Source organism: Arvicola amphibius, chromosome 5 (genome assembly GCF_903992535.2).
Source record: "Arvicola amphibius chromosome 5, mArvAmp1.2, whole genome shotgun sequence".
Classification (NCBI taxonomy): Eukaryota; Metazoa; Chordata; class Mammalia; order Rodentia; family Cricetidae; genus Arvicola; species Arvicola amphibius.
In genome coordinates this window covers 123034657-123061180 of record NC_052051.1, presented here as the reverse complement: position 1 = coordinate 123061180, position 26524 = coordinate 123034657, and the positions used below count along the sequence as shown (strand labels likewise).

At 42.1% G+C, this 26524-nt stretch overlaps 1 protein-coding gene across 1 annotated transcript in view; it reads right to left on the bottom strand.

Annotated features, from left to right (window-relative positions):
• Positions 1-26524, bottom strand: part of Lvrn (laeverin) — a 51537-nt gene that overhangs the window by 15574 nt on the left and 9439 nt on the right. Inside the window, exons 2-14 of the mRNA XM_038332127.1 lie at positions 24171-24313; positions 22482-22621; positions 16876-17002; positions 13992-14146; positions 12685-12798; positions 7963-8106; positions 6787-6852; positions 6634-6699; positions 5746-5918; positions 3929-4005; positions 3484-3623; positions 2769-2824; positions 148-301 (exon numbers count right to left, since the gene is read on the bottom strand). Coding sequence (XP_038188055.1) covers positions 148-301; positions 2769-2824; positions 3484-3623; positions 3929-4005; positions 5746-5918; positions 6634-6699; positions 6787-6852; positions 7963-8106; positions 12685-12798; positions 13992-14146; positions 16876-17002; positions 22482-22621; positions 24171-24313 — 1555 coding nt within the window. The remainder of the gene's footprint in view (positions 1-147; positions 302-2768; positions 2825-3483; positions 3624-3928; positions 4006-5745; positions 5919-6633; positions 6700-6786; positions 6853-7962; positions 8107-12684; positions 12799-13991; positions 14147-16875; positions 17003-22481; positions 22622-24170; positions 24314-26524) is intronic.

Here is a 26524-nt window from a genome sequence, read left to right as displayed (position 1 = left end):
CATTTGTGGCTAAAAAGAAATAAATCGCCTAACATCTGGAATGAATAGAGCATTGCTTTTGGAAAGGCCTGTCACACAGATGCTAGCCAGAACAGAGAGAGGCAAAGAGGGTTGGTTTAAAAGCCACATAACAAAGCGTGAAATTACCTTCAATAATGGGTATATAGCATAGTTGTTCACATCAGAAATAACATCCCTGTTTATCAAGTTTACCAAGACTTCAAACCACACTAGGATTTCATCTTCTTCAGCAAGGTACTTGGTTAAATCAAGTGCTGTCTCAATTTCAATATAATTGTTTCTGTTTGGTTTAAAAAAACACACACTCAAAAAGCCTTGACCTGCTAAAAGATCTTCTCTCTTTCCATAACTGCTCCATTTTTCAATGTCTAACTTCAGCAAGATGTATGACCAAACAAAGTAGAAGGGTGACAGACATCCCAACATATCTGTAACACAGAACTTAACAAATGCTGCCAGGCTTTTGTAGCCACCTGGATCATTTAGGCATCCACACAACAAGCTGTAGAAAACCCAGGCCAATTGCTGAGTTATGGACTATTGAGTATTTGTTGTGTGTTCTTACAGAAATATACATCCCATTCAAGAGTATCAATCATGAGCATTCTCGGTCTAATGCTCGGCCAGCTGCTGGTGGGCAGAGATGCCAGCATGTGACACCGTAGTTGCCTGCAGCTGAGAGCATCATGGGAGTTAAGCTGCTACCTAGGAAGTCAAGGAGGGGGTCTCAGAAAGTTCTCAAAGCAAAAGCATACACATGGAAGCACCACGGGGGGAAAGGGAAAGTCAGAGAAGGCCTCAGGAAAGCAACACTCGAGGAGAGCACCCAAGGCCATGTGTAATTGAAACAGGTAGAGAAGGAGAAATAGTGAGGGGCAGCGCGGTGGGCAGACGCCAAGAGGCAGGACGTCTTGTGTGCAGTGAGAGGTGAAACTATCGGGTCAGAACATTCTGGGTCTAATGAGAGACAAAGATAGGGGATCAGGTGGTTCAAATCTGAGGAGAACTTTGAAAATCAGGATAAAGAGTTAAGATTTCTTGGGAAGCCTAGGGTTTTTGAGCAACCAAAATAATGTGGTAGAATTGACATCTAAAACTTCTACGGTTGCAATGCTGAAAGTCATTTGAGTTCCAATAGGAACTCAAAGTAACTAAAGGTTGAAAGCTAAGGAAAGAGACTAGATGAAAGATGATATGAGTGGCTTAGTACATAAGTAGTAGAAGTAGTAAGGTGAGAATTCAGAAGTTATGACCAAGAGTTATAGAGACAAAACCCTGAGTGACTGGGAATGAGATTGCAAGAGCGTGTCTCTGAGGTTTCAAGTTTTGGCAATGGGAGGAATAGTGGTGCCCGTCACACACATACAGGAGAGAGAGAGAGAGAGAGAGAGAGAGAGAGAGAGAGAGAGAGAGAGAGAGAGAGAGAGAGAGAGAGAGACAGAGAGAGACAGACAGACAGACAGACAGACAGACAGAGAGAGAGAAACAGAGAGAGAGAGAGAGAGAAACAGAGAGAGAGAAACAGAGAGAGAGAGAGAGAGAGACCAAAATAATATAATATTCAGTAGTTAAGGTAATGGGTTGAAATGGCTAAACACAAGACAAGGAAGAAAAGAGGGTGAGATGTCCATTTAGAACTTAATTAAGCATCTTCTAAAATCTTAGCATCTGACTGAGCCTTGCACCTCATAAGACAACCGCTTATATCCTAAGACCCAATGAGTCGTCCCAGGAAAAGAAGGACAATGACACAAACAACCGTGCTCAAGGATGCTCCCAGCGGCAGGAGGAAGTGAAGTCAGAAAACCAAGCGTTTGTGTCAACGTGTCAAGAAGCCAGAAGGACGAAGCCTGGAGGGTGGGGCCAGCCGTGTCCAGGCCTTAGTCACTCCAGAGCTGTTGTCTGCTCAGCATTGAGCAACAGGTGCAGAGGGAACAATCAGCAGAGAAATGAGTAACACTCAACACATGTGGCAGTCATGAGGGAGGACACGCTAGGCAATTTATTATGTAATAAAGAATATATATACTAAAGAATGTGTAAATTAAAGAATAGACATCTTCTTTATATAGATAAAGGATACATATCTTTAATTTTATTGCGTAAAAATTTAAATCCTGGACATATAATAATATTTATGGTTAAACAGTGGCATGGCTTACACTAAACAAACCTCGTACATACGTATACAATTTATAATTCTGTAGTGGATCAGAATATAACCCAGATATCACTACTATTATAGCTGTCAGCCATCACCTTGCGTAACTTCAAGATCTCAGTGCTTAGCCTATCTATATACAACAATTTACGTTATAAAATCCCACTGAGAACATAGAATTTGGCCCTAATCTTATGTTTATTTGTGGGTTGTATGTGCGTGTGTGTGTGTGTGTGTGTGTGTGTGCGTGAGTGTGGGTGTGCGTGTGTGTGTGCGTGAGTGTGTGTGTGCGTGTGAGCGTGGGTGCGTGTGAGTGTGTGCATGTGTGTGTGTGCGTGTGTGTGCGTGTGCGTGTGTGTGTGTGTGTGCGTGTTTGTGTGTGTGCGTGTTTCACTGTTTCACAGCAATCCTCCTGCATTAGGAGCTGAATTGCGGGTTTGAGCAATCACGTCCTGCTTTTGACCTTATCCTCAACTAGGTAAGGCCTCTGCATACGAAAGAACCAATTCCATAGTCACAAGTCTATTATTTTTATGAAGTTTTCAAGACATGCCCCCTTAACGGTGAGAGTAGAAAAGACACTTACTTAGACAAGGCAAATGCATCGCTCACCAGCTGCAGCCTGTTAATGACAGGAATGGCCTGCAGGAAAAAAAAAAAAAACAAACATGGTCAAGCAAAGAGGAAAACATTTTCAAAACAGCAACTTCAAGACCATCAGTGCCTAAAACACCCTTCCTAAGAGAGTGTCTCCTAGGTAGAGAAATTGTGGCTACGAAGAATGGCCCTTAATTTACTTAGTATGTATGTGGTTTTGATGAGATCCTTCTGGTATCAATCACAGTGCTTAAACATGGCAGAAATTTTATGAAAATACTCCCCTAAAACAGATCGTGTTGAAAAACAAAGCCTGAAACTGATGTTTAAAAACATCTCCAAAAGAGAATGTATGTACTGAATACAATTACAATGTCTTTCTTATTTTCAGGAAAGTTTGGGCATAGCGGATCATAAACAAATGTTATCTAGCACTATGCATGCAGCACCGAGAGATTATATCGGATGCTAACTGCACTCTCAAGACTTCACTGATGTCACCCCATATTCATGCAAAGGCAGAGGCCCGTTGGTAGCCAGTACCCCATATTCATGCAAAGGCAAAGGCCCGTTGGCAGCCAGTACCCCATATTCATGCAAAGGCAGAGGCCCGTTGGCAGCCTAAATCTCCACACCTCTCTCTGACCATTTCAACACTGACAGCTCACAAACTGCTTGATTAAAACACCAAAACAAACCCATACCTTAGGGTCCTTTTCAAGCTGTTGATTTAATTTCTTCCAACCTAACTCGTCATAATTAACTCTGTAATATCCAGTCACGTTGAAGTTTAAAGTCAGCCAGTCACTGTCAGAATCTGAAAGTTGCATCTCAGGGAATACCACTACCAAAAAAAAAAATTCTTAAAAAGATTTCAGTACATTTTTTTACATAATACAATCACACTTCTAAACCATAAGCCAATAACAAATAAAAGTTAAGAGAGTTCTTAAGTATATCGGTCTGCCATATAACTATATTTTCATGTATAATTTACTTTTATTTGAAGCATTTTTTAAAGCTCTGTGTTCAACAATAAGGTTTCCAAAAACTTGACATTTTAACAAGATGTCTATCTCTATTTTTATATATGTGTATATATGAAGATGTATATATGTGCATATGTAACACACACACATGTTTACTTACTGCTGCTTCTGTCTAGCCAGACTAAAGGTTGTGTGGTTCCATTTTTCATCCAAAAAATTGGGACAATCCATGTGTTACTTTTAGGAAGAAAAGAAAAGAATTAGCTATTTTCACATACAAGAATATACACTCAATCCAAATTGAAGAGATGCCAAAAGAGCAGACCTCCAAGTCCACGGTCAGTCCCAGCAAGGACTCGGGGCTTTTCTCTTTAGGGTTGCTTGCTGCTGTTTCTCCCAGCCAATGTTGCTCTGACTCTTTCTCATCCCTCCCTCTTGCTGTCTCTTATAGGCTCACCTCTTATAACATAGACAATTGCTGAGACTCTTCTGTCTGAAACACTGAAAAGTTGATTTTGTTAAATTATAGCCACCTGACCTCACTCTGGATTATTCAAGTGCTTCTGACAGACCCAAATCTGTCCATGCCCAGAGAGGTGATGGGTATTTTAAAAAGGAAAAGCTTGCCAACATTTCAAAATCCTTCTCAGCCTCGAACTTTCTCTCCCTCTGACACATGGTCACAGGCATCAGTGGCAACGTTTGTATCTACTGAACGTCTACTTTTTCCTCCCACGCTGGTGGTTGTGCACTGGATGAATCAGCTGACCACAAGGACAGCATTAGTCTTTTGGAAAGACACACAATTCAGGCAGTGGTTTCCAATCTTCTAACCCTCACATCTGGCATCTTAGCCCTTCAGCTAAGTCTGCCTTCATCTGCATGCCCAAGACTCCGCCCACTTCTCAAAAGATTCACAATGTTACAGTGCAGAGTCCATTGGTCTTCTGTTTCACTCCCCTGGGGTTTTGAAGAAAGAGCGGGACTATTTGATTTGTTGTTGTTATTATTGTGTGTGTGTGTATGTGTGTGTGCGTGGTAATGTGGGAGACGGTACACATGTGCAGAAGTCAGAGGATAACTTTTTGAATTAGTTCTGCTTTTCCACCTTTAACATGGATTTCAGGAATCAAACCCATGTCATGGAGCTTGGGGGCAAACCCACTGGGCCATCTTGCCAGCTTCTTCTGGAAAATTTTTCTAGTATTTCAAAATCATTCATTCATGCTGAAGTCTTTTACAATGAGATGTGAGGGTTAAAATTACCCGAAACACTTGCAAGTCAACAACTAGGGGACGAAACAGGAGGAAAGAAGAAGGGGACGAGTGGCATGTTGCCACTCCCCACTGCATCTTGACATCATCTCCCCATTCTATGTATGTTGCAGGCGATGCAACTGGAGCTCAGACGACTTGAATTCAACCTAATTCGTGGAAGTCAGCACTTGAATTGGGTCTAACATCTACACTTTTAAAGTTACAGACATGGCTTTAAATATACACCCATGCATGTGTGTCGCACAACATGAACACATATGCACAACACTATCGTCAAGAATACAGTTCTATGTTCTCTCGGTACTATGTCTAGGGGAAACAATGCAATAGGATTTGCATTCTGAACAGTGTTTTCTTTTATTCTGAAAAGTTATGCTACTGATGCCTCTCACCCAGAATCCCAAGTAACTCATTCCATCTGTCTGTCGGACAATGAGGAACACACAGGATTCTAATGGTCTGATCACTCATGTGACTCTAAGTCCCACGTAAGGGCACACGTTGATCCCTAGTTTCCGGCTTCTGGCCTTGCTCAGTACTTAGGGTTCCACCTCACCCTAGTACGCAGTGCCATTACTTCAGGGAGTCCCCGCCCCCCAGCAGAAGGGCAGGTGCCTAGCAAGCATTACACTTCCTTGCTTCCATAGCATGATTGCTCAGCCTCAAGCCTGGTAACAACAAAGGAACAAAATAACCTACTTGTGGCTTACAAGAGTTCGATTTTCAGTGTTTTCAAGATAAAACGGCTCCTGTTTTATGATGCCTGTAGACACGTTTAACGTGATGACTGGGAAGCCACCCTGGTATGTCCAGCTGTCCATTATGTTTTTCACCGTTGTCGGCAACTGGATTATATTCTGCTCGTCCACGGCCTGATTTAAAAAGAAAACACAAAAACAGATGTGGTTTATGAGCAGAATCTTGTGGGGCAGCAAGCTTCCCCAAAGAAGTGAAATAACCAGCCCATCATCTCTTCTTTATAGGGCAATTCCCAGTGGTTGATACTCAGAACTGTTTATCTCTACACCACCTTCCTCTGGGGTCTGGGAGGGGATTTCTTCCAGGACCCTCATGGGAACAGAATCTATGAATGCTGATGCCCTTATATAAAACAGAGCAGTGCTTCTATGTAAGCATGGGCTGCAATCATCTACAGGTGACTTGTAATGCCTTCACGATGCAAACGATATGTGAACATAATAGTTACTTTAGTGTATTAGTCTGGGGGATAATGGCCCCTTGAACGTTCATATATGTTCAGTTCAAACAGAAATATTTCTATTTCTCATCTCGGATTGGTTGAATATGCAGATAGGGAACCACAAACACAGAGAGCTGACAATATGGATGGTTATTCATTCATTCATCCATTTATCCATTGAACGCGTATTTAGGGACCCAATAGACCATTCTCTATTTGGGGCGTAGGAGTACAGTGAAGACTAAAGGAACGCCTCAGAACTAAGGGGGATTTAGCAACAGGGAAAAGTCATGTTCCTGTGGGTTGCTCGTTCACTCATGGCCTCCGGATCTTGTACTGTATCAGACAAAACTCCCCAGCAAGCAAGTGCCTCAGAGGACCATTACCATTTGAAAATGTCTCCATAGATCATCTTGCTCAGCATTTGCATAAGAAAATGTCTCCAAGTATGACTGTGAAAACAGAGGAATTGCGGTTAACCAGTAGGATGCCAAAGGAATTTGTGTTTGCTGCTATTGGTAACGCTCTCAGCAACTCACCTGAAGTGCACTGATAAACAAGTCCTGGCTCAGGAAACTGTCAAGCATCCGGGCCATACATGCTCCCTAGCACATACAAAGACATTCATGAGATGACCAAAATTCAGTATTTACAAAGAGACACATTTTATTTTTATGAATATTGTTCCATGCTATGCTTCTGATTGCAATCTGTTCTTAAATTTCCTGTTCAAATTGTCCTCAAATGTGTTGATAAAATAGTAAATTGTCACTAAGTCATGAGGAAAGAGTGAGCAAATGTCCTACATATAAAGAATCGGGGCACGCAAAAAAAATTTTAAATTACAATACTTTCATGTAAGAATAAAATTCTATAAAACAGAAGTTTGGAGTTGGGGAGATGGCTCAGCCAGTAAAGTGCTCACTCTGCAAGCCAGCAGGAAGACGTGCACTCCCTCCTTAGAACCCATGGACAAAAGTTAAGTATGTGTGTTCATAATCCTAGAACTGGGGAGGAAAACCAGAAGAATCCCTAGAGCTAGATGACTACCCTGCTTAACGAAATCAGCAAGCCAGAGGCCAATGAGAGACCATGCCTCACAAAAACAAGGTTAATGGCTCCAGACGTACAACACCCAAGACGGTCCTCTAGCATCCAACGTGCATGTGCCTGTGCATGTGCATGCACATGTGCACACACACACACACACACACACACACACACACAGAAAGAGAGAGAGAGAGAGAGAGAGAGAGAGAGAGAGACCCATAAAAGTTTGCTTTTAAAGCATTGGGGTATAGCCAGGCAGTGGTGGGGGTACCCTTTTAATCCCAGCACTCGGGAGGCAAAGGCAGACAGATCTCTATTAGTTCAAGGCCAGTCTGGTCTACAAGAGCTAGTTCCAGGACAGGCTCTAAAGCTACAGAGAAACCCTGTCTCTAAAACAAACAAACAAACAAAAAACAAAAAACCCAACCAACCAAACAAACAAAAAGCTTCAAGGTATGCAAGTTATGCCCAATATCTAATATGACCTCACCAACAATATTTGCTAAGTAAAGGCTGACTTTAATGCACTTTCTGATATCTACTAGGCAATAAGATTAAAGTTACTTTAACCTAAAGTTTTGAGGATGTAGCATTTTATAGTCCTACGAATTCATTTTATGCAACTCTCGGCATGAGAACAGAAGAAAGCACGAATGTGTTCTTACCTTGTGGTAAGTATAAATGTTGAAGAGTTCTTTTATTTCATTTGTTTCTGTGAAATTTTCCACATTAGTGGACACAGCTCTAGACTCCTGGGAATGATCTTCTCTGAGGACACCATGTAAAAAGTTAAAAAAAAAGATCTCATTCTATAAAGGAAAAGATTGAACCACATTAACTTCTGGGGGTTACAGTAATACAAAAATCCAAGATCCCTAAGATAGCTTCCAAAACCCACATTAAAATGGGGAAAGAATAATTGAAAAGTATAAAAATTATAATATACCCCAAACTTCAGAATTCTTTGAGTATCAAAACGATAGGCCATCTTCCTTCCCGTTCTTTAGCTCTTGTTTTGATTTTTATGAATTACGAAAGAGCGTGATTCTAAGAGTCAGGTATTTTCATCAAGATAGGATCCATGACTGTCTCTACATAGTTCCAGCCCAGGACAGTGTATTGTCGATTGAATCAGTGGCTCCTTCAAACTGATTGGTATTTTTCCAGGTATATTCACAAAACAAAAAAACATGCTAGATGTATAAGTTGACAATGATGTTGACATAATAAGTTACAACTGTAGAGAATCCACAGACTAGATCAAGTGTTTGCAGATCATGAGTTCTGAACATCAATTCATCACCATGTACTGAAAGCCACAGGTCTGTCCAAGACACTGGCTTTCCCTTGGGCACATGGCAAGAACAATTTCTCTGTGACGTGAAGCTAGAAAGATTGGGAGTGCAGGCTGGTACAGCCCCCATAGACATCAGTATGGTGATTTTTTCAGAAAATTAGGAAACAACCTTCCTCAAGACCCAGCAACACCACTTTTGGGTATATACTATGCTATTTTTCATAGCAACATTGTTTATCATATTCAGAACCTGGAAACAACCTAAATGCCCCTGGACCGAAGAATGGATAAGGAAAATGTGGTACATTTATACAATAAAGTAGTATACAGCAGAAAAGATAACATCTTGAAATTTGCAGGCAAATGGATGGATCTAGAAAAAAACCATATTGAGTGAGGTAACCCAGACCCAGAAAGACGATTATCACATGTACTCACTCATAAGTGGCTTTTGGATGTAAAGCAAAGAAAACCAGCATACAATTCACAATTCCAGAGAACCTAGACAACAATGAGGACCCTAAGAGAGACATACATGGATCTAATCTACATGGGAAGTAGAAAAAAGACAAGATCTCCTGAGTAAATTGGGAGCATGGGGACCATGGGAGAGGGTTGAAGGGGAAGCGAGGGAGGGGAGCAGAGGAAAATGGAGAGCTCAATAAAATCAATTTTTTAAAAAAGGCAAAAGGGGAAAAAAACTAATTTACAGCCAAGAAGAATTCGAGGTGAGAAAACAATGAGCAGAGAGTAGGAGAAACACTGCACAGAGTCTGCGCCTCTATGAGTGGGCTAGTCCACATAGTGTGAAAGCCACAGAAAGCCTGAAATTGCTACCAACGGGTTGGAATTCCGAGCTGACTGTCTCAGGCCACGTAGCACATCAGCATCAGGTGAGCATTCCAGTTTTTCTCCACTTTCGTTTGTTTATGTTCTAATCAACTCCTTCGTATTTTTAAGTTTTGATTAACAACACCATCAACTAGGTTTACGTCAGTTTCTTGATGTGTTACCGTGACAAAATATACCATACTGCCAAAAGCAAAGTAAGGAAGACCAGGTTTGTTTAGGTTTACAGTTTGAGAGTGCAGTTCATCATAGCTGAGAGGTCGTGGACGCAGGAATTCAAGGCAGCCAGTTGCCGTTCATGAACAGTCAGGAGGCAGAGAGTAAAGTGTTTAGTTCACTTTCTCTTTTTAATTCAGCCAGGCCCTGGTCCACTGTATTGCACCTAGTTAAGGTGGACCTTTCCACCTTAATTAACCCACTCAAATTAATCTACTATAGATAATAATAATAGTAGATAATAACCTAATATTAACCAAAGGCTAATCTTATACAAGCTCATATATAATCGTATCTATGCTTATCCAGAAGACTGGCTCCTGGGTGATTCTAGATCTTGTCGGTTTGACAATAAGCAGGTTGTTTCTTAATTTTAAATCCTCCTGCCACGGCTTCCTAAGTCACCATGCCTGGCTAGGTCTGACATTTTAGTGGAAAATGGATCAGCTGGGGATGGCGTCAAAATCATGTTGGTTTGGCTGCTCTATATATTATAGTATATCCTGTGGTCTAGTAACTAGAGGATGCTGGATAGAGAAGCTCTCCTATTGCTAGTTCAGTAATCATACTCCATGTAGCAAGAATTTAGAAGTCCCTGAAGAGGTCTGAGCCTAGGTTTTGCTAGTATTCTTGAAAGTGTCTTATTTTGTTAATGTGTCATAGAGATAATGCAGAAAATTTAAAACTCCCATAATTCATACTCTAAGATAATCACTATCACAATACTGATTTTTAATATAATGCTTCCCATAGAGGTAAAATGTCCTACTTATCAACATTTTGTTATATTACAACAATTGTTATGTTAAAAATGAGCAGAAAGATAAATTGAAAGGAAACAAAGCCAAACTTACAGTCACAGATGGATTTCTTCTTTTCCAAGTATAACAGATAAAACGTTTACAAAAAGCGAAGGGTTATTATAAATGAATGGGCAGTTGTCAAGACAACGGACCATCAATACTCTCCTAACGGTTCTTTTACTCATACAAGTCAGCAAATTGATCTATGGCTTTCAGTTTTTCCATTTCAAAGCAGGGAAAACAATACTGTCCTCACTTACTTGCTTTAAAGATTACATTAATTTATAGTTCTTAGCAAAACGCCCAGTAAATAAAGCCTGCTTCACAACGGTTAGGCACTTTAGGCTATTTATCATCAACATTTATTGTTCTGAACAAACAATGTCTACGATTCTCTACCTGCACACAAGTGTAGATTAATAACAGTTGTGACATAGGATGCAACAGCCAGGAATCCCGTTCAATGACTGCGTGAAATTCCTGTGCATCTCATCTTACGGTGGTAGGAAAGGCAGCGTGAGGTCCTGCTCAGCGGTGGAATGGTTGCCTAACATGCATGAGGCCTGGGGTTTAGGGTCAGAGCCGTGCTTACACACAGGAAAGCTGCTGTCAGCCCCATCACCAAGCCTGCTGCTTCCCTGAACTAGGCAGAAAAAGAAAGGCAGCGAAGTCAGAACTGGAGATTGAGAGGCCATGAGACCCTGGGTCTTGAAGAGCTGGTGAGTGGCAAATCCAGCACTCTCTTCCTCATCATCTTGGCCATCAGACTAGCCCCAGACCACGAGGCTTCAAAGCCAACTCTGTCCCAGATAGGAAACGATCTCAGGTAAATCGCTGAAGCTTCTACAGAATAGTCTCCTGTAGTGAGGAGCTGCGAGCCGCGTTCCTGCCGCCCTGCTCCCGGCCACCGGCTAGCTTATGCCCCGAAATAACAACACACAAATTGTATTCTTTTAAACACTGTCTGGCCCATTAGTTTCAGCCTCTTACTCACATCTTGACTAATCCATATCTAATAATCTATGTAACACCATGAGCGGTGTCTGGTGTCTTACCGGGAAAGATTCAGCATGTCTGACCTGGCGGCTGGCTTCATTGCATCTCTCTCCCTGAGGAGAGGCACGGCGGTCTGCCCCAGAGAGGAGAGGCGGGGCAATTGTCTGAGCCATCTACCTCACTTCCTTCTTCCTGTTCTGTCTACTCCACCTATCTAAATCCTGCCCTATCAAAAAGCCAAGGCAGTTTGTTTGTTAGCCAATGAGAATCCTCCATCAGTCTCCGAACTCCCTTCTGGGACAACAGAACCTGTGCCCAGTGCAGGGAAGGAAAAGGGCACTGAGGAGTGACAGCCTAGGGAAGGGAGCATAATCTAGGTCTTCTGGATTATGGCTCTGGTTCTGGATGTTAAGTGGTGCTCCATCTCAGCACTTCCCAGATATGGTGTGTTCAAAAACATGAAAATGTATTCTTGATTTCCAAGTGGATTTAATAATATATAGAAGTGCCCATGGTGACATGTGGGGTGAAGACACATTAGAACCTTTTTAACTTATTCTGATGTGCACGATGTATATGGCAGTACACAGAACTGGGTCCTTCCTTCCGCCTTTACGTAGGTTCTGAGAATCAGAATCAGTTGTCAGACTTGCACAGGTAGCTTTACCCACTAAACCACCCTACCATACCAGCATAGAAATCTCCATACAGGTTTGACAAGATGGTTCAGTGGGGAAAGACGCTTGACCCCAGGCCTAGCAACCAGAGTTTGAGCCCTCACACCCACATGTCAGAAGGAGAGAATGGACTCCCACTCGCTGTTGTCTGACCTCCGCATGTATGCTATGGCATGTGCAGCCTACCATATGCAATAATAAGTAAGCAAATATCTAAACATATTTTGGTTTTACAAGACAAGATTTTGTAAAACCCTGTCTGTCCTGGCCTCTGCCTCCCAAGTGCTAAGACTAAAGACATGTACCACTGCTACTCATCTTAATATCAAAACTTTTAGGCCAAAAGAAGTTTCGGTATAAACGTCACTTAAACAAAATTAAAAAATAAAAAAAAAACTTGTAAGAAAAAAACATAAAAGGCAGCATGACTCACCTCTGATAAGTGTTTTAGTAATTTAGTAGTTATTGGATTTGTCTGTGTTTTATAGATTTTTCAAAAATGAATATGCAGTATTTTTATCATTGGGAGTAAATGTTTAAATTTCTTACCTTTGGAAGTTTTGGATAGAAGTAGTTAATTATTCCAAGTTCAAAATAAGATGAAAGGCCCTCATTGAGCCAGATATTGTTCCACCAACTCATGGTCACCAGGTTCCCGAACCACTTTGGAAGATATGAGAGAGAAGAAGGTGTTTCTGAAATTGAAGTTATCTTTGCTGCAGATACCCACTAAGGAGGCGAGGTGACAAAATGCCATACATGTTGTTTGCCATCAATAACAGAACTTGAAAACAGGGCTCCCAAACACGCCTTGCTAGTTCACACGAGGAGGTATCAGCCATGCAGTTTTCAGAAATGGCTGTGCCACTTCTGGTCACTGGAAGCAGGCTTTGCTTTAAAACTGATCTTTAAGCACAAGGCTGGCTCGCCGAATAGAAACTGTTGGCTTGGCTCACTGGTTGCGTTTAGTTCAATGGAGCTGAAGTCCTCGGTTCTCACTTACCCCCTGCTATGCTTGCACCTCACCATCTAACTGGGACTTCGTTGTAAGCAGATGATACTATGTTTTAGATTGTGATTTGAGCCACACCACATACGAGTCGCTCAAGCGCATGTATACTCTGTAATGTGTTGCAGCTGCGTTACTTTCTATTCAGGCTGAACAGGGCAAGAGAAAGGATAGATGTCTTTGGAAAGAAAAACGTAACTCCCCAAATCAACAGAGGCATACCCTGCTATCTAACCAAATTCTGACAGCAGTTGTTAGCAGCGTATGCTTTTAAAAACATCACTTTGGTGACAATAAGAAATGACACTGAGACAACTGATCAAAATTCATGGGAGTATGTGGACTGTGTAAACCGGGTGTTATTTGGTCTTTTCTAAAACATGGAGTCACACACACCTAAGAAAATGCCACTGCCATAGTTGAGGTTATTTCTTACTTGACACAGCTGTGTTAATGGAATAGAGACTAGAGGGTAGGTGTAAGACTTTCCATCAAGTCAAATGCCTGCCCTCTTAAGATCCCAATATGATGCACACAGAGCTAACAGTGTGCATCCTTGTTCCACCCTCTGCGGATGCAGCTTGAGCCCTCCTATGTCCCTCATGCATTCGCTGAGCCTCTTCCAGAATAAAATTAACCAGGCTCACAATACTTCAGTGGGTCGGACTCAGCTTGATGGACAGCACACAGACCTTTCTTTTTTAATACACAGCTGTACATTTCATGAAACACCACCACCCCGCCCCCAAATGTGCTGTGTGGCTGGTATTTCTTGGTTTTGCTGCTTTGAGGGAAGCAGCTAGAAAACATTTCCCTGTGGAATACTAAAGAATATTTCACCATGTACCTGGTGCCCAACCTCATGGGCGATAACAGCCAAGATCCTGACTCTTTTCTCTGTCAGTTCATCATCTGGTTCCAGCAACAAGGATGATTCATCAAATGTCAACAGCCCCCAGTTTTCCATGGCACGGTTGTCAAAATAAGGCAAGGCAATTATATCTAAATGGATTTAAGAAGGGAAAAATTAAATCACCTTTTATAATAAAACATTGTTGTAGCTATAAATTATATCCAAATAAAGTCATAAGGCTACTGAAAAATAAAGATTAGAGGAAACTTGTAAACGGACTGGAGAAAAAGGTTGTTTTCAAAAAACTAACACTGAAAATGGAAACCAGAATATAAGGATCACAGCCACATGAAAAGCAAAGAAAGATCAAATACTTCTGATAAAAGATTCCTACCCCAAATCTAGAAAGATCTCAAAATGCAACAAGACAAAATGGGCGAAATCCTTGCTCTTTTCCAGACCCATGGGTCAGCAAGCCTCAGGACAGGCGTCAGATTTAGTGACATTGCCCAACCCTCTAGACTCCTCCCCAACACACATCTCATCCCAATCCCATACACTTCCCCCGCAAAAGACTGTGCTGCCCTGCCCAACTCAATTGCGTTTGCTAGCCCTAGGTTTCCTCTGCTAACTAATCCTTCTTGCTTTCCCAGGAAACCCTCTACTCAAAGAGTGAATGCAACCAGCACTCAGAATCTCGCCCTAACAGATATAAGAAATCATTTCTTATAGATAACTGGTTGACTACTTTTAAAATTTCCTGAAATTACATCTTTTTACATGCATGTGTACGTGTCTGTGTTCGTGTCTGTGTAATTGCGTGCACATGTGTGTGCATATGTACATACGTGTGTGTGTGTTGGGTGTATGTGGGGGGGTGCAAGTGCCATGGCACACATATGGAGATCAGAAGACAACCCATGGGAGTCAGTTCTCTCCTCCTCTCTGTGGATCCCTGGGATTGAACTTGGGTTGTCAAACTTGGCAGCAAGTGCCTTTCTTTACTGAGCCCCCTTTCTAGGCCTCTCCTAATGACCATTTTAAAAAATATTTTAAATTTTCAAATGAATACAATTTAATTAAGCAAAATCATTGGGTTTTTTTAAAAAACAAATTATCACCATTCATTCCCACATGATCCTACATTATTTTATACAAACATTTAATTTTTCAAAATAACAATAGAAGCAATTGTGGGTCTGATACTTAAACCCTTTAGAACTGACTGAGATTGACCAGCTTTTTCTGTGAAAGGCCAGATAATAAAATTTTCAACTTCATATGCTGCTTTCTGTCATGTCTCGTATTTACTGTTCCCCTGCTTTGAATAGATTATACATTCTACTTTATTTCATTATATAAAACCACTTTTGTGTTTTAAACTTGAGAAAGGATACTTGGTTTTCATTGCTGTGGAGTCTTATATTGAGTGCATGTCTTACTATCCGTCAATCCTCCTACCAAAGACCTTTTTGTCTGAGCTAACAAGTAGGAAAGGTGAATTATCCAGTTAGTGAAAGACATTCCAAGGTGAGCACAGGGCATATGGTGTGAAGAGCCTGAAGGACCGAGGAGGGTGCAGAGACTGTGCCAGGGCACCCATCATAGCCGGGAAGTGCCCAACTCCTGGGATAGGGTGGTACACCATTGTAAAGACATGGTTGGGATTCAGACTCCATCCTCATGGCTGTGAGAAGCTACAGAGAGATTTTAAAGAGGACTTAAACATGATTGGTTCTTTCTTTGCAAAGATTCTGGCTTCACGTAGGAGGACAGGCTGGAGGGCAACACCACATAAAGACTGTTCCGGCAGAAATGATGCTGATGTGCACTAGCAGCGTGTAGGAGTATAAAGACAGTAAGTGCCTTGCGGGGCGAGGAAGAAAACAAAGTGTCTCATTGAATGGCCAGATGCCATGGGAGAACAAGGGTTACTCTGGAGTCTTCCTTAGTGAGCATATTTGTGTGTTTGTTTTACTGGCAAGAACTAGCTACCTTAAGCTCCTCTAGCATGGGAGACCTAGGAACTTGGTTTGCAAGCTCAGATGCCTGCTGCGGCCAGCTCCTTACCTGACAGGCAAAATGGGATTTCTGACCAGGCTTAAGCTGTTCCCCCACCCTCCTCCCTTCATCCCCCCCTAAGCTAAAATGCTTGAGCAGCAGAGACTCTGCAGCGCCTCACAGCCCAAATATTTTCTCCCCACCCTCTTCTACCATCTGCATGTGTAGGCAGAGCATAGTGTTCCCAAGATTTCAGAAAGACGGAGGAAGAAAATAAATTTACACGACACGCACAATTTAAACAGAAGAAGAAAAAAAAAACCACATTGAGCAACTTTCTGAGCTGAGCAGTTTGCAAAACTTTACAGGCAAATCATATAGATCTATGAGAGATAAAACATTTACACAAATCCTCAAGGATCATATTGCATTCACACATGATTCTAATTTTTATGGCGAAACCTATAGATAAGAGCAAGTACTAAACCAATGAGTCACCGCTAGAGAATATCTAAAGTCTTGCTAGCTCACTAGCTGAAAGAATCCAGAGCCCAGCACTGCCCAGTGCTATCTGTAAGTATGAGAGAGTTTTTAAAAGCCCCGTCTAAAGAACGAACCACCAGACACCCACGAGGGGGCTGAAATAAAAATGGTACAAGATACATAGCACCCAACAGAGAAAGCACAGGCAGATCTCTGTGTGTGTTGGGAGAAACCATGGTTTCAAACACCATGGTGAACAGTCATGAGGCTAACTCCAAAATAAAAGCTAAATGGCTCCAATATGCCCTTGGCGGTTCATCGATGTTCGTGCGATCTCGACTCAGGGCCTGCAGAACAGAAATGTTGTACATTGAAAAGTTTTTAAGTGTTTCACCTGTTTTAGGAAGCGAATAACTGATATTAAACAAATCCTCCAGAAATGAGATGATGGGACCTGTGGCGTTCATAGCAAAGTCTACATTTCCATTTGCAATGGCGTCTTTCCGGGCCCAGATTCGTATCTAAATTAGAACAATTACACAACAATTAGGTAGAGCAATACTTGAGACAGAAAACTGTCACCTTGTCCGTTTCGACTCCCTGTTACTGTGGAAGAAGCTGTATACCTGTGGTGGTTTGAGAATGGTCCCCGCAGTTGTTTAGGAAGGAGTAGGAGGTATGCCTTGTTGAGTGGGTTTCACTGTGGGATGGGCTTTGAAGTTTCAACAGACTTGCAATATTCCCAGTATTCTCTCTCTGCCTCCTGCTTATGGATCAAGATGTGAGCCTCCCTCTGTTTCTATTGGTTATGGCGCTTTGTCTCAGAAATAAAAAAGCAACTAAGACAGTGCTTATAATGTTTAAGTTCATATACGTGCTGAGAAAATCCCAGCAAGCAAAGTACTGACAGCGAGTCCCCCAGAGGTATGTTACATTAACTTTTACTTTGAAAATCTGTAATTGCTGGTCGAACTGGAAGCTGCAGGTAGAAGAATGAAAGCAGGCCCTTATCCATCACCCTGCACAAAATCCAATTTCAAATGGGCAGAGGGTATCAGTGTAAGGCAGCATGACTCTGATTGAAATGAAAGCAAAGAATAGGCTTGAACTCATTGTCACAAGAAGTGATTTCTGGCAGGACATTGATAGCATAGACATTGAGACCAATCATTAATAAATAGGACCTCATGAAGCTCAAAAGCTTCTGATTAGAAAAGGATATAATCATTCCCTTAAGCAAAACTGCAGCCCACCCAATAGGCAAAACATTTTTTCAATTGTGCATCTAACAGTTAGTATCTACAATATACAAAGGACTTAGAAAGCAGAACATCAAGAAAACAAATAACCCAATTTTAAAATGGGATATAGAATAAGAGAGTTCTCAAAAGATGAAACAAAATGACTCAAAAAGTTTTTTTTGATGTTTAATATCCTTAGCCCCAGTAAAATAATTAAAACTACTTTGTGATTTCATCTTACCCCAGCCAGAACAGACAAGATCAATAAGACAAATACCGCACACGATGATGAAGATGTGGAGAAAAGGGAATACTTCACTGATGGTGGGAGTACAAGCTTGTACAGTCACCATGGAAACCAGGGCAGAAGGCCTTCCAAAAGTTGAGAACAGATCTACAAGATCCAGCTATACCATTCTTGAGACTATACTAAAAGGACACTCTATCTTACTTCAGAGATACTTGTTCATACATGTTCATAAGCCAGGAGTTAGAATTAGCATGTGTGTCCATCAACTCATGAATAGATAATGAAAATGTAATACATTTACACAATGAAATATTATTCAACTGTTAAGAAAAATAAAATTTTCAGTTAAATAAGTAGAGCTAGAGTCAACCATCTTAAGTAAGGTAACTCAGACCCCAAAAGACAAATAATGCCTGTTTGTTCTTCCATGTGGGTGTCAGCTTTTAAATTTTACATGAGCTTAATTCAGAATATTCACAGAGATTAGGTGCTAGTGAAAGACCAGGGAGTGGAGGGGATCTTCTAAAAAAAAGGGGAGAAATAGAGTATGGTGCTATAAACAGATAAAGAAGAAACTAGACTAGGAGGATTAAATGGAAAGGGTGCTGGGAGAACAGGGTGAAGGAGAGATGTGGAGAGGGACAACTGGGAGCAAAGGCCTCCAGGAACGGGTTAAATCTCCAAGTTGTTAGTCAAGGAGGTCACATAGATTACCCTCAAACATGGCATGGATTGCCAATTATATTGGTTACCCTCCACAGCCTGACAGTAAGACTTTATTGCTCATGACAATACATACCTATGTCACTGAACATAAAGTACTTGAGCTGATGCTCAACTAGACGTCTCACCCCTACTGACTAACATTCAGAGTTCTGAAGTTTATGCAGACTAGACCATCAGAGGAGAAAAGTAAGCATCAATCTCACCTTGTTATAAACCCAGAGATCTACAGTAATACAATAGTGGCACAAACGTTAGAGAAGTAACCAACCACCTTTTGGTTGACTTTAACGTTTGCTCTATGTCAGGAACGCATACCTGACATTGTTGATGAGCCCTGGAACCTGGGGCTAGGTAAGTCATGGGACCAATGGGGAAACCTCCTACTATAGTTCTGCTGAAGGACCATAGTCATAAAACAACTACCGACACATATTGCTATGCCCATAGATCGATGTGTCACTGAACTCTTATGGGAGAAGCTTCTTCTTACGGTAGATGGCAATTTACACAGCGACATACAACTGGATAGCTTGCAGATAGTGAGAGGCCGTGGAGTAATCAGCCCTAAGTGGGATGTCTGCATCACACTCCTCTGTGAAAGGCTCGGAGGAAGAAACACATATGGACTCACAGAGACTGTGAAGTACACATAAGACCTGCACAGGGTCAAGCCAGACAAAATTCCAGCATAAAGTCCCGCCCCCTAACCAAGAAGTTATTTTCAACAGATACCTCCTGGGAGAGGGAAGTCAGTTTTGGTAACACTGAGAGTGGGAATACCAATCACTCTCTAGGGCAGGCCTCATGCTCAAGAATAGGTGACTAGTACAAAAGAAATGCCATGGTTTTATGTGTGCTATTCTTCTGTTGTGGTTTGGTGGGTTTTGCCTTTTCTGTTTTTCTGTTTTGTTTTGTTTTGTTTCTGTGGTTGGTTTGCTTGTTTGGGAGAGAGAAAGAAAATGAAGTTTAGGTGGGTAGGGAGTTGGGGAGGATCTGGGAAGACTTGGGAGAGGAGAAAGAATATAATCAAAATATGCTGTATGAAAAAATTTAAATAATAAGAGGTAAAAAATAAATCTTTTAAAATGTGTAATTCTGTAATGGCAGAATAATTCTTGTAGATTCCATGTAAAAGAAAACCTCGAATCCTTCCTTCCCTTTTAAAAACAGTCCAATGATCCACAACAGATGTGTTGTTAAGAGTGATGGTGTACTGTGGAACAAAATCTGAACCTCGCATATTTAGAATGGTCTAATAATTACAGATTTATTAGTCCTATTATTGCATTTCAAAATTGAGAATCAGATTGAGCCTCCAAATTAAAAAAAAAAAAAAACCCCTTGGAAAGTCTTACAATTTTAAACCTGTTGAAGCTAGCAAGTTATAGTCTCCACTCTTTGGCAAAGATGGTCCCATTAAGTGGCATCTCTGCCATTTAATGTCCTTTTTATGTAAACACATTATTGTGTGGTACCCGAAAATGAATCTGTGTGAACTGTGACCACACTCCTGTTTTAACCTGAAGGGCTGCAGTGATGCAGGATCACCTTATGCTCTGCAGCCTTTTTCTCTGTCAGTCATTTTTGTCATAGAACTGGGAATTCTCAATGCCGATGCCAAAGACGACACATGAAAATGAAAGTCCTGGGGACAAAAGTTAGAGGCATGGGAACTACAAAGTGTGTCCTTCTGTGAGTTCTGTTAACTTAAAGAAATGCGCTCTGCAGAACCATATCCAGAAAGGCTCAGCATGAACAACAGCATCACACAGTCGCACGCTTTCCAGGAAAAGATTTATCTCACCATGCTCTTATTTCTTTGGAACGTTTGTCTTGAATTATGTGGTTTTTTTTATTATTATGTTAGAGTTTGGGAATGTTTCTTGTTCACAAAATGCAACCACCTGTTTTTGAGACTCTAGCCTGGATTCCCTCCCTGATTTCTTCCTCCTGGGTGCTGCAGAGGCCTCATTTAGTTGAAAAAGATGGCCTCAAGTCTTGGCTCTGCTTTTCCACTAAATTTATGGCTTCTGAGACCAAAGTTGGGAAGCCCCACTAGACTTGGAAGAAACATTCTACAGGCTGGAGCTAGTGGATACAATCTGGGTTTTAGCTGTAGTCTTTTGCAAAATAATAGCATCGGCAGTGAATACTTGCTCATTAATTTTCAGTATATGAATCTCCTCCCACGAATGACCATTCTGCATGCCCAAAGTAAGACAAATGAAGGGTATTTCATATTGGAGGTGGAGGATGTGTAGCCCTTAGGAGGAAGCAAGAAACACATGCCAATATGGACTCTCTTACTGAGCCGGTAATTCTGGGAGAAGCTGAACACTAGTCCCGGCTTGCATTTTGTTATCTCATAGAAGACCCAGTAGATTTCCTCACTTTGTGGTGCTCAGCCATGGCTAAGCACAGCCTTCCGCTGATAACGCAAGCCTCATTTTCTCTCTCTTGTTCCTTTTTGTTTCTACGGCAGCGTGTATGCTTTATAGTAGGGCGATCTTTGAGGAAGAAACTGATTTTATCCTTTTGTAGGAATTGCTGATTGCGAAGACTGACCATAAGCTATTTGGTGTGGGCGTGAGGGACCACCTTGGATCTCTCATTAGCTATGGGAAATGAGAGGCCTGCTGCTTCCTGCCAGGCTCAAACCATGCTTCTAAATCATGCCTAAGCAGATTCACTGATCTATGCTATGATTTCTGACTAGGCCAGTGTTACATCTGTGAGTGTCAAGGACCTCCTAGTAATTATTCAGCAAGAAGAGCAGGGCCAGCAGCCAGCAGCTCAGGAAGATGATAAGCTGCTGCTTGCATCTAGCGCTGTGTGAGTGATTCATTAGGCGAGGAGGGCTGGAGCTTGACTCACCACCAGCCTGCTTGTCTCCATACGTCAATGGGATGAGCCTGGAAGATCTCAGTCCAGCCCGAGGGATGCTCAGCAAGCTGCACAGCTTGACCTTTCTCACCCAACAAAGCCAAGAAAATCCGAAAGAACTGGGCGTAAGGCATTGGCCTTAGTTACCGCCATATTCCATAACAGGGAGTAAGCAAGTGTGGAAAGCATTGTCACGGAAACCAAGATACTTTCTAAAAATCTTATGCTATCATGAGAATATAACAAGATGAAAATGAAGAATTTCAGGACAAAGGCTGCTCCCCCACTTTACACGACTCTGAGGAAGTCTTATACAGGGCCTAGCTCCTTAGTGGGAATGACAGTTAGCCTACACATGCCACGCCAGCGACTTGTTAGCATCTTGCTTTTATTGCTCAGTGCCAGGGCCATCCTGACTGCTAAACACTTTGAATCTCATCCACTAAGCAGCATATCTCCCAGGGCTAGCTCAACCATTGTCTGTTCTCTCCTGCCCTCCAGGAAAGCAGAATCAGGAAGTGGGTGCTTAGAACGTGCCTTGAGAACTGGGCTTAATATACAGTCTTTCCAAAGAAACAGTTACATGGAGCTATCATGGAAAAGTATAGCTTGCCCCTACCCTCCCCCCCCCCTTTATTTTTTAATTTAGTGAAAAGGGAAGAAACAGGATCTCAGTATGTAGCCCCAGCTGGCCTGAAATTCATGACTCTCAAGCTCTCGGGTGCAGGGATTACAAGGGTATGCTACCATATCCAGCTTGGTGCATCCCATTCCACGAAGCCACATTTCCATGGGACTTGGCAGGGGGAAGAGGAACACGGTAGTAAGCTATATGGTGCAGGAGCTGAACAACATACAAACAGCACATCGCTCCCTGTGTGCAGGCCCTTTGCTACTCACCTCCTTGCCTCTCTCAGTTCTGCTGACGTGGTCGAAGTCACATATAGCAAGAGTGACTAGGTAAGTTGGCATGCGGGGTGTGGTGTGGAAGGTCGTGACTGTCCATCTGCTCCCATTCACGTCGATTCTTGCAGACTGACCTGCAAGAATATTTTAGTCCAAAGCGCCGTAAACCTAGATAACATGCAACGCAACCTAGAAACAATTTGTCAAGACAGTTGCCAACCAACCACTCCTTCCTAGGAACTCCCTGTAGTCTAGGAGGCCTGGTTTCTCTATCTAAACCATCAACACTACATCAGGTTACTGTGAACAGCTGTCATCCAGGATCCAAACACAAGTTAGCCATAAGGAGATAAAAAGTGTCAGTTACCCTGAAATATCACACTCAAGAATATGCAAAATTAGTATGCTGTTCAAAAGTATTTATGTGTGCACATATTGAGTGTGTGCATGTGTGCACACATGTTTACACAGATCAGCACAGAACATCTTGGCCAACTGCTCTCCATCTTGTCTTTTAAGACAGGAACTCTAAATTTGGGGCTCCCCACTTCAGCTGGACTGACTGGCCATCAAGACCCCAGGGAACCCCCTGCCTCTGCCTCCCCAGCACTGAGATGCCCGGCTTTTCACATGGGCACTGGAGATCAAATTCAGATTCCCTCACTTGTATGGCAAGCATTTACTGAGCAAGCCATTTCCCCAGTCTCCAGAACAGGTTTAAAATATTTTTCTATTATTAGGACCACTCCACTATGCTCATTATCTACTGCATGTATGAATCAAATCATCACACTTGATCCCACAAACCTGTAATAAGTTTTAAATAAATAAACAGTACATATGAGGGGCCCGGTGATGAGATCTTAGGTCGGAATCAGCATCCTGAGTGACGGGAACGTAACTGAATGTCAAGCCCATGAGCACTGTATGCTTTCTGCCCAGGTGGTACGCTTTCTCTCCACCTATTTCTGTTTCCTCGTTTAGCACACACATCTCACAGCATTTAATGTAGAGCTACCTGAGCCCAAAACTGACTCAATACTGCAATTCCCCCTTTGTCGGGTTTCAGAGGGATCTTCAGCAGCAGTCTGGAGCCTAATGCTGAAATCGCAACCTCAACTGCTGGGGAGGGCTGACTGTCTGATGTGTCATGAGGTAATGCATGGTAACAGGGAGACAGGGCTGTTTATGACGACTCAGGTTACCATGAAGAGGCTAACCTGTCCTCGGTTTTCTTTTATTAAAGTCACATAAAGGCTGCAAGTCCAGCATGAATTGAGCACTAGAGTTACCAAGGAACTGAAGGTCTAGAATTTTATATCATGTCTCGGGATCTTTAGAAGTTAGACACCAGTGCGGTCAAGGCAAGAAAATCACCCAGGGCGAATAAAACACATCTGTGCATCTGCTGAGACCAACTGCACCAGCCTGTTTCCAGTAAGGGCCCATAGTTGTGGACTAACAGGCAGATAGACTGTCAGCATGTAGAGGCAGTATTATGCTCCCAGATCCCCACTGAGAAAGAATAGGGATTTATCTTCTCTAAGTGTGAGGGTCCACACTTGGCTCATGTGACTGCTCTCCACGGTTACAACAGAATAAGGCCACTAACACACTGCCCAGAGAAGCAGACATAAAAGCTAATGTTTTCACATTTACACAATGGCAGGAAGCATTACTTACCTAGCTGTGGCATGTTGGAAAGAGCCTTATAGCCAGGATGATGAATAATTGTAACATTAAAAGTTGCCTTCAGAGCTGGCTCATCAAAACAGGGGAAAACAGTCCTTGCAAATGTTGGTTCCATTTGAGTTGCAATCAGGCCTCTGAAATACATTTGGGGAAATTTTTTCTTAAATCAATGGAGAGAGAGAGAGAGAGAGAGAGAGAGAGAGAGAGAGAGAGAGAGAGAGAGAGAGAGAGAGAAAGAGAGAGAAGCTGGGTGGGGTATAGCTAAACCTGGTGTATTAAAGAGCTTGTATTGTGTCTTTCTCACTGCCATCTCTAAAACATGCATTCTCTCTCTCTCTCTCTCTCTCTCTCTCTCTCTCTCCAATTTCTACAGCATCTTGGGGCTCTTGTAAGACCTAAAATAATAATGATCTCTTAAACTTTAAACCACAAAGTGCTTTTTGTCTCGTTACATCATAAAGCTTTCACAGGCAAAGCAGGAACAAACACATTCGCGGAATGTCGGTCTTTGGAAAGCTAGGATGGTCTCTCTGAGACTTGGCTGTTGCTTTCATCTGTCACCAAAGGGAGTGTCAGTCTAAAGAATGTCTATGCTTTTTCTTTCTGTCTTTCCCTTTTTCTCAAATGTTCCCTCTTCTTTCTAATTGAAAACGTACAGTTCTATTTTGGACCCCTCTGGGGGTCAACCGTATGGGTACACACCAACTGAACACTATGTCCTACAGTTGCAGGGAGATCTGCCACATCCCAACTGTGGCTTCTCCTACTTCCATGGAAAATTACAAAGAATAACACACTGCCATGATGCCCTGGTGATTTACAGCAGAAAGCTTACGGGAAAAAAAAAAAAAAAAAAACATGATGTCAGGTTCACATCTAGCCAGAGTGTCTGAAGGGCATGGCTCTCAGCAATAAGCTTTCTCCTCAGTCTTGTTATTGCATTTGCCAAGACTCAGCACCCTGGGAACCCAGCTGTAGAGGACAATGTTAAATATGAACTTCCCTTGCATCTGAGGTCCTGGGCTTATCATCCGTCTTTTGTCGACAGTTCATAGATAAATAAAGCCAAACTAACACAAACATCTTGAGAGGGCCTGTCCCGTCCATTTTTTCACCTCTGCAAACCTCTCCTCTGCTGCAGAAGAGCCTCTTTGCTTACATTAAAAAATTTTCACAGCTCTAGTAGGGCACTCAAGTTGTTATGACTTACAGAAACTTTTGTGAAAAATAAGAACGAACCGTCTCACAGACAGCCCGCTGGGGTGTCCAAACGCTTTGGTGACAAAGCTATAATTTGCAGCCACCCTGTTTGGCCTGTTCATTTCCCTCATTTTATTATAGCCTTGCTTGTACAGGCTGGAAGGAAGCCTGTGGTTTCACGGTAGCCAATTCGGCTACAAGGCCTGGTCATCCTGCTACCAGCTGAGCCATTCTGGGAAAGTCACTTCGCGGATCCTGAGCTTCAGCTCTCTGTGTGGAAAATAGGACGCTCTCCTTTGTGTTGCTACTTGAGCGCCCATGTTATTTCATGTATCATTCGTGACCAACTGAACACCAAATCACCTGTGAGCCCAACATCTTCCAACCTGACAAGACATACTCAGTACTGCTGAAGTTTAGAAAAGACCCAAGGGCCATTACCTCATAGGTCGACATTAATGATAAACTTATCCAAAGTTGCCAGAATTATACCTGACCACAAACTGAATCAAAATCATCTTTCTCTCCCCAGTTCCAAACTACCAGAAGCTAGGGGTTCTGTCTATTTTTTCTTCTTTTTTGATTGGGTCATTTACAATGAAAGATGTCTTTACAACTGTTGAATAAGGTTCAACTCAGCTTTGGGGTTGTTAGAAAATATTGGCAGCTTTATTAAGGCATACAAAAGACTTGAAATACTTGTGCAGTGTGTGTTACAGTCAAAATGGCCTGTTTTATGACTTGGGTTGCTTTGTTTGAAAGGAGATACAATGAAACAACATTGAATGTTGTTTTTTGGTCACCAAAGTTCTCCGCTAAAATCAGAAGAATAAAAAAAAAATTTAAAGTCATGTAGCTTTAAGAAAGGCACATAGACTGTGTGGATGTAGTGAGATCGTCTGAACGGCCACTGAGATCTCTAAAACCGTGACTCTAAGAGAGGGGGTGGGGAAGAGGACTAAACATACCTAAGAAAATGTAGACAAAGTCTATGAGGTGGCCCTGCTTAAGTCACCTGGAGCTGGTAGAAGGATGAAGCCCTCAAGGGTTCATCCATGATCTTTTGGAAGTCCGTACTCCCTGAAACTGTAGAACACTCTGAACATATGGTGACATTTGGGCCAAAGAACATACTATAACGTGAA